The 6581-nt window shown below is 47.0% G+C and overlaps 2 protein-coding genes across 2 annotated transcripts in view; one reads left to right on the top strand and one right to left on the bottom strand.

Moving 5' to 3' along the window:
* Window positions 1–2523, bottom strand: part of PMM2 (phosphomannomutase 2) — a 26234-nt gene extending 23711 nt beyond the window's left edge. Inside the window, exon 1 of the mRNA XM_012647665.1 lies at window positions 2410–2523. Within this exon, the coding sequence (XP_012503119.1) occupies window positions 2410–2475 (66 nt within the window). The 5' untranslated portion in view covers window positions 2476–2523. The remainder of the gene's footprint in view (window positions 1–2409) is intronic.
* A 1259-nt stretch (window positions 2524–3782) lies between these two features.
* On the top strand, window positions 3783–5311 carry LOC105813073 (transmembrane protein 186-like). Its single transcript, XM_012647664.1, has one exon. The coding sequence runs from the start codon at window positions 3796–3798 to the stop codon at window positions 4468–4470; it is 675 nt and encodes a 224-aa protein (XP_012503118.1). The 5' UTR covers window positions 3783–3795; the 3' UTR covers window positions 4471–5311.
* The last annotated feature ends 1270 nt before the right edge of the window (window positions 5312–6581 follow it).

Below are 6581 nucleotides of genomic sequence, written 5' to 3'. Positions count from 1 at the left end.
CCTGGCTATGGACGGCATAAAATATTAGGGAACTCGTGCTAATTTTTTTAGGTGTAATAATGATACTGTGGTTATGAAGGAGGATGTCTTGGTTCTTAAGAGAGGCAGTTTAAAATTCACAGAAGTACTGTGATGACTGCAGCGTAGGAAGTTGTTCAGTAAAAGAAAAAAAATGTCAGGATCAAGTTAACATGTCAACATGTCAACCATTTTTGAATCTAAGTGGTGGGGACATGGGTGTTCTGTGCGCTATTTTTTCAGTGATTCTGTGTTTGCAATTTTTCATGATACAAAGCTGGAAAACAATTCACCTATATGGGTGCCCCTCTCTTATTACAGGCTTTTGTTCTAAGTCCCAACTGTTTTTAGATAGAATGGCATTTTTAGGAAAGGACTCAGCACAACAAACTTCTACTAAAACAGTGAAATGCCTTTGTGATGGAAAGAATTAGAAAAAAAAAAGCAAAATGCACAAATCTCTGGAATCCATGCTAATCAGATTTTATTTGTTTAGGTCACATCACTTCAGCAACTGCGTGAAAAGATAACCCATTCTGCTTCCAGACTGTATTGTGCTTATCAGTGTTTGAGAATGCACACATACTGAGTAAAGGCAGTATAATGAATAGATCTGTTGCTAAAATATTTTTTATTTTTTTACCTAGAGTATCCAGCATACAGAAACAATTCCTTTTAAATTATAAATTTTGAGTGTTAAAAGCAGTTACATTCACTGCAAAAAATATCCTGTTTCAAATGCTTCAGAGGAATACATTCTGGGTTGCCTGGTTTCTTTGCTATTTTATACTTTGCGCTTATGTATTCTGCTTCGTTCTGGGAATCAGAAGCACTTTCCCGAACGGCATACCCAGCAACTAGAACAGCTTCCACCTTAGCTCACAAACTTGACAAATAACAATTCCGAGGCCCAGGGACTTGTACCAGGTCTGCTATGTGAAACTGAGGCGGTCAGGGCTTCCCTGTATCTGAGTTTCCTTATGTTTAAAACGGTAATAACAATGATCCTACCTGGGATGAAAGATGGGGGAGGGTTGAGAGGGTCCAATGGTATCATGTAAAAAGGCTTCACAATGTAAACCGTAGACCACTACAGCCCATGGGCCAAATTGAGCTGTTGTTTTTGGAATAAATAAATACAGCTTTATTGGAACACAGCCACTCTGTGTTTACATATGCTCTATGGCGACTTTTGTACTAAAGTTGAGTATTATAGTTACTATAGACCATATGGACTGCAAAAACAAAAGTATTTACTATATGACCCTGCACAAAAAATGAATTGCTGACCCCCCTGTAGACCGCAATGGGTTTTTAACAACCCACAAGTGTGTGTTGACTGATCGATCTCACAGTCAGAAAGGGCCTTTGGAGAACTTGGAGTTGACTGTCATCACTGCATATAGATCAAACCTGTGGCCGAGAAGGGTAAAATGGTATGTCTAAGGTCACAAAGATTTGACATGGTCTTCTGGAACACAGCACTGCTACCACCCAGCCAAAATTAAGAGAGGTGGGATGGAAGTTGAGGACAGTGAGGCCATTTGGGCCCAGACTCAAGTTCGAATGGCTGGCGTTCAGTGACCACTTTGTGAAAAGGGGACAGAGAGAGCCTCATAACTGAAACTTATCTGTGCCTGTAGCAGCAAAATCTGGGAGTGGGAAGCCAGTTTCCAAGAGCCCAAGGAGCCTCTAAGCAGGTATCCTGTAATGATCTAGGACTCCTCCATCACCCCAGTCCACTGCAGGGGCTGAAAGAGGGGCGATGGCGGTGGCTAATTTTTACTGAGGCTTAGTATGTACACGATAAAGTCTTTCATGAACTTACACAATTTCAGCTGATCTTCACAAACACCATATGGAACAGGTAATATGCCCATTTAAAGCTATAAATGCTGAGGCTCACAGAGATTAATTGCCTTGTTCAAGGTCACACAGCTGCCAAGAGGTGAAGCTGAGACTCGGCTAGGTCTGTTTGACCCGGAAACCTATGTTTTTAATATCATGCTACACGGCACAGCCCCTTGGTGACAGGCCTGAGGAGGGCACATAGCTGGTAAGGAGACCTTAGCTGGGGTTCAAATCCTGGTCCACGATTCCCCATGGCTTGTGGGTAGAGTCCAGAACTGCATTTTCCAACCCGCCAAAAGTTTCCTGCTCTTAAGTTCTTCAGCCCCGACTCATCTCTCCGAGCACCCTGAGGTCTTGAAGAGCTGGTTAGGGCTCCCGTCTCATTCCTCCAGGGCACCCCAGAGTAGGGTTCAGCCCCCTCCAGAGGAGGCAGGCGGCCCTTAGCCGCCCCTTGGCGCCCACCCTGGGCGGTTGTTAGCCCCCTCTGGGAGCAGCAGGGCCTCCGCACCGGCTGCCACCAGCCCGCCGGGCTCCACCTACCTGCCGCGGGGCTGTCAGGGTCCCATCCACGTCGAAGAGGCAGAGCGCTGGGCCGGACGTCGCCATGACGCCGCTTTCTACCCGCACCTGGCAAGACTCGTTGGCACCGGGCAAGACTCGTTGGCACCTGGAAACTCGACCCGGAACTTCCGGGGTCGGCCCCTACACCGCAGGGCACGTCGGGAGGAGGAGTAGCCACTCCCACAATGCCTGGGACCTGCGCCAGCCACAGTCGCCAGATCACAACTCCCAGACTGCAACGCGTATTACGTGCTCCCCGTACACCGGAGCGTGCGCGCTTGGAGCTTCCGGGGCAGATGGGATTTACTTCCGGCAGCGGATCGCGGGGCCATGGTAAGAAAGCAGGTGTTGGGCCTGGAGGGAGTGACACGTTTTGGAGGTCGGGATCGGGTTTGGGGCTGGGGCAGGCAGGCAGGACGCATGGGTTTCTGACTTGGAGAGTCCGCGGGAGGACGCTCCGGTGTGGGTTAAAATTTTCTATTCCCCGTCTTTCTCTGCCCTCGGGTAACGTGGGCTAGCAATAGTGGTCGCTCAGACTCGCTGTGCGCTCACCGTGCATCAAGTACGAAGTTGAGGGCTTTAAAACCATCGTCTCGTTCAGTATCTTCCGAGTCCCCGTTTTGAAAGGCGAGGAAACGGAGGCTCAGAGAGATGGGGTAAGTTGCCCAAGGGTCCACAGCTAGTGACTGCTGGAGCCAGGATTGGAAGCGATGTCTAATTCCAAAGCCTTTCAGAGCTTTTTCTGCTGCACTCCTCACCTAATAAAATCCCTGTGCTGCGAGTCGGGGCCTCCCTGACTAACTCCTCTTCCTCTCCTGTTCCTCCTTCCCCAAACTAGGGTAAGAGAAAACAGTTACCTCCAGCACCCAAGATAATGCATAAACCAGGCAGAAAATTGGAGAGTTATTGTGATAAATACTTCACGGATTTGTTGCTCGAATTCCCCACTAGGACATTGATTATTTTGTTTTTTGCTTGGAGCAATGTTCACACAGTCTTGTCGATCCAATGTCCAGCCCACAGTTGGTCCTCCTTAGGTATTTGTTGAGTAAAGACTTGCACTTCTTTTCATATAGTTACTTGGAACTGCCTAGAGGAAAGAGGACCAGTTTGAAAATCAGACTCTGCTACACTCACTGGCTGTGTGTCCTTGGGTAAATTTCTTACCCTTCCTGGGCTTAGTTTCCTTAGTGGTAAAGTGGAAATGATACCTGTCTTGAATAGCTTTTGTATGCTCACGTGAGATAAAGCATCTGGCTCTACCTTTCCTTCCTCTGGCTATAATGGTGATCTCTAAGGACTGGAAGAACCTCTGTGTGCAATGCTTTGTCGATGTTCATTGTGTGATTGGCGTGGTTGAGTTCCATGAGAAATGGTCTCCTGTTTTTCTTTCAGGCTGCCCTCCTCCGAGCTGTGCTGAGGTTGCGGGGGCAAGGGCCAGCTGCATGGGGAAGGCCTCTTCATGGGCTGTGGTGCTGCAGTGGGCAGGAGCATCACAAGAGGTGGGTGGGGAGCAGGTCACCCACCTCGAAGGAGAAACCACCAGGCACAGAGACTGAGAAATTCCAAATGGTCTATCGTTTTGGTGCCATAAGGTCCTTTGGGTATGTGTCTCGGCTAAAGGTGGCACAGACTGCCCTGACAGTGGTGGCCTTGCCGCCAGGCTTCTACTGCTACTCCCAGGGTGTCTTGACTTTCAACTCCCTGTGCCTCATGAGTGGGATAGCCGGCTTTGCCCTGGCCATGCTGTGTTGGATGAGCTATTTCTTCCAGAGACTGGTGGGCATCCTGTATGTGAACGAGTCTGGCACTGTGCTACGGGTGGCTCACCTGACCTTCTGGGGCTGGCGGCAGGATACATATTGTCCCGTGGCGGATGTGATGCCCCTGACGGAAACCAAGGACCTGCCCCAGGAACTGTTCGTGCGTATCAAACAGTACAGTGGGAAGAAGACCTTCTACCTCACCCTGCGCTATGGACGGATCCTGGACAGAGAGCGTTTCACACAGGTGTTTGGGATGCTGGACAGGTGCAGATGAACAACTGGCAGCTGGGCCTCTGGGTGGATCTGGGCTACTGGATCTCTTACAGGAAGGCCAAGGGTGTGGGCAAGGCTGAAGAAGGGGATTGAGTTCCCGGAGAGTTTGCCCCTAGGAACTTGTCTTTAGGCACGAAGCAACTCATGAGGCAGAAGCTGGTAACCAGGTTTAGGGAAAAGACTCTTCATGCAAATTCTTAACTGCACTTGTGTATGACAGATAACGCTGGAAGTTTCTGTTAAGAGCCAGTTCTTGGAGGAAGTTGTGCCAAGGTCACCCAGACTGTCTGCTGCTGGGAAATCGGAAGACAGAACTGTGGGAGGGGAGCATGGGATTTGGAGTTAGAGGCTTGGGTTCTGTCAGTGATCAGCTCCCTGTCCCGGGGCAGGTTATTGAGTCTCACTGAACCTTGGTTTTCACATCTGTAAAACGGAAAGTCCTGCCTATCTCATGGGATGGGTGTGAGAATAAACAATAAATGTCAAGTGTTTTGCAGGCTCAGCAGCCCAGAGCAAGTTTGAAGCATTTGGTCAGAGGCTATGGTATGGTAAAAGGTTTCCAGGCAGTCCATAGGGATTTCCAGAGCCCTGTGCTGTGCCCCCTCCTATACCCAGCTGCAGAAGGGACGGGGATGAAGCCGAGAGTGGGGGCCATTTCATCCCACCGGGATGGTAACTGCACGCAGACACAGGCAGGAATGTTATCCAAGTGAGCACGACACCCAGCTGAGATTTTGTTCACCACCCAGAGTCTAGGGGCTCTCAGTTTGGAAGGCTTTGCAGTGTAGTCAAGCCAGATCAGGAGGCTGAGGCCTGAAGATCGCTTGAGTTCAGGAGTTCCAGCCTGGGTGGCAGAGCAAGACTTTGTCTTTAAAAATAAATAATTAAAGCCAGATGGACTGTATGCTGGTGCGTTATTTTATAAATTAAAGCCAGTTGTGTGCGGTGCCCCCTATAATTAATAATGCATGTTAATTATACGATTTCTAAAATTGAAGAAGAAGGAAGGTTTGATCTTTATTATTTTGCCACTCAAAAGTCAATAACTAAATGTTTTATTGTGTAGCCTTCCAGTTTTTTTTTAATTGTAGTAAAATATATGTAAGTTTATCCTTTTAACCACTTTTAAGTGTACAATTCAGGGCCATTAAATATATTTATAATGTTGTGCTACCGTCACCACTATCTATTTCCAGAACTTTTTCATCATCCCAAACAGAACCTGTGTACCCACTAAACAGTAATTGACCCCCTCCCCCTAGCCCCCGGCAACCACTGATTTACTTTCTGTCTCTTTGGATTTACCTATTCTGGATATTTCATATAAACAGGATCATACAATGTGTCTCCTTTTGTCTTGGCTTCTTTCACGTGGCATGATGTTTTCAAGGTGCATCCATGTTACAGCATGTCTCAGTGCTTCATTGCTCTTTTATGGTTGAATCATACGGGGTTTATGTACCACATTTTGTTATCCATTCACCTGTTGATGGACATTTGGGTCGATTCCATCTTTTGGCTATTGGCTATTACTGTAAACATTGGTGTACAAGTTTCTGTTTGAGTCTCTGCTTTCAGTTCTTTTGGCTACATAACGGAGCGGTGGAATTACTGGATCCTCTGGTAATTCTGTGCTTAACTTTTGGAGGACCTGCCACTTTTCCACAGTGGCTGCAGCATTTTACCTTCCCACCAGCAATGTACAAGGGTGCCAGTTTCTCTACATCCTTGCCAATGGCAGTTACTTCCCATTGTTTTGGTAATGGCCATCCTAACGGGTGTGAAGTGGTATCTCACTGCGCTTTCAGGCTTTTCATAGAAATTATACTGTTCCTGGGATTGTTTGGGTTTTTGCTTCATGTTGTAACACCAAGCTGCCTCATATCCTGAATATTAAGAATATTCTGGAATTGCAAAATATTCCACTGAGTGGATGTAGCTGGTGCTTTTAACCTGTACTATTTAGGTTATTTCCATTTTTTCATTATTATAAAGAATGTGATAAATATCAAATATATATTGTGATATCCTTCTTCCGTGGAGACTAAAATGGCCTTTTGAGAAAAGTGACTTATAATCAAGGTAACACGAAGTTAGATTTTCTTGGTTAAT

The sequence above is a fragment of the Propithecus coquereli genome, unplaced genomic scaffold (genome assembly GCF_000956105.1).
Source record: "Propithecus coquereli isolate 6110/MARCELLA unplaced genomic scaffold, Pcoq_1.0 Scaffold27, whole genome shotgun sequence".
Taxonomy (NCBI): Eukaryota; Metazoa; Chordata; class Mammalia; order Primates; family Indriidae; genus Propithecus; species Propithecus coquereli.
This window is presented reverse-complemented; position numbering and strand designations above follow the sequence as displayed.

Coding starts and splice junctions, on each gene's coding strand:
- LOC105813073 (XM_012647664.1), top strand. CDS start 3,796: ATGAGAAATGGTCTCCTGTTTTTCTTTCAGGCTGCCCTCCTCCGAGCT.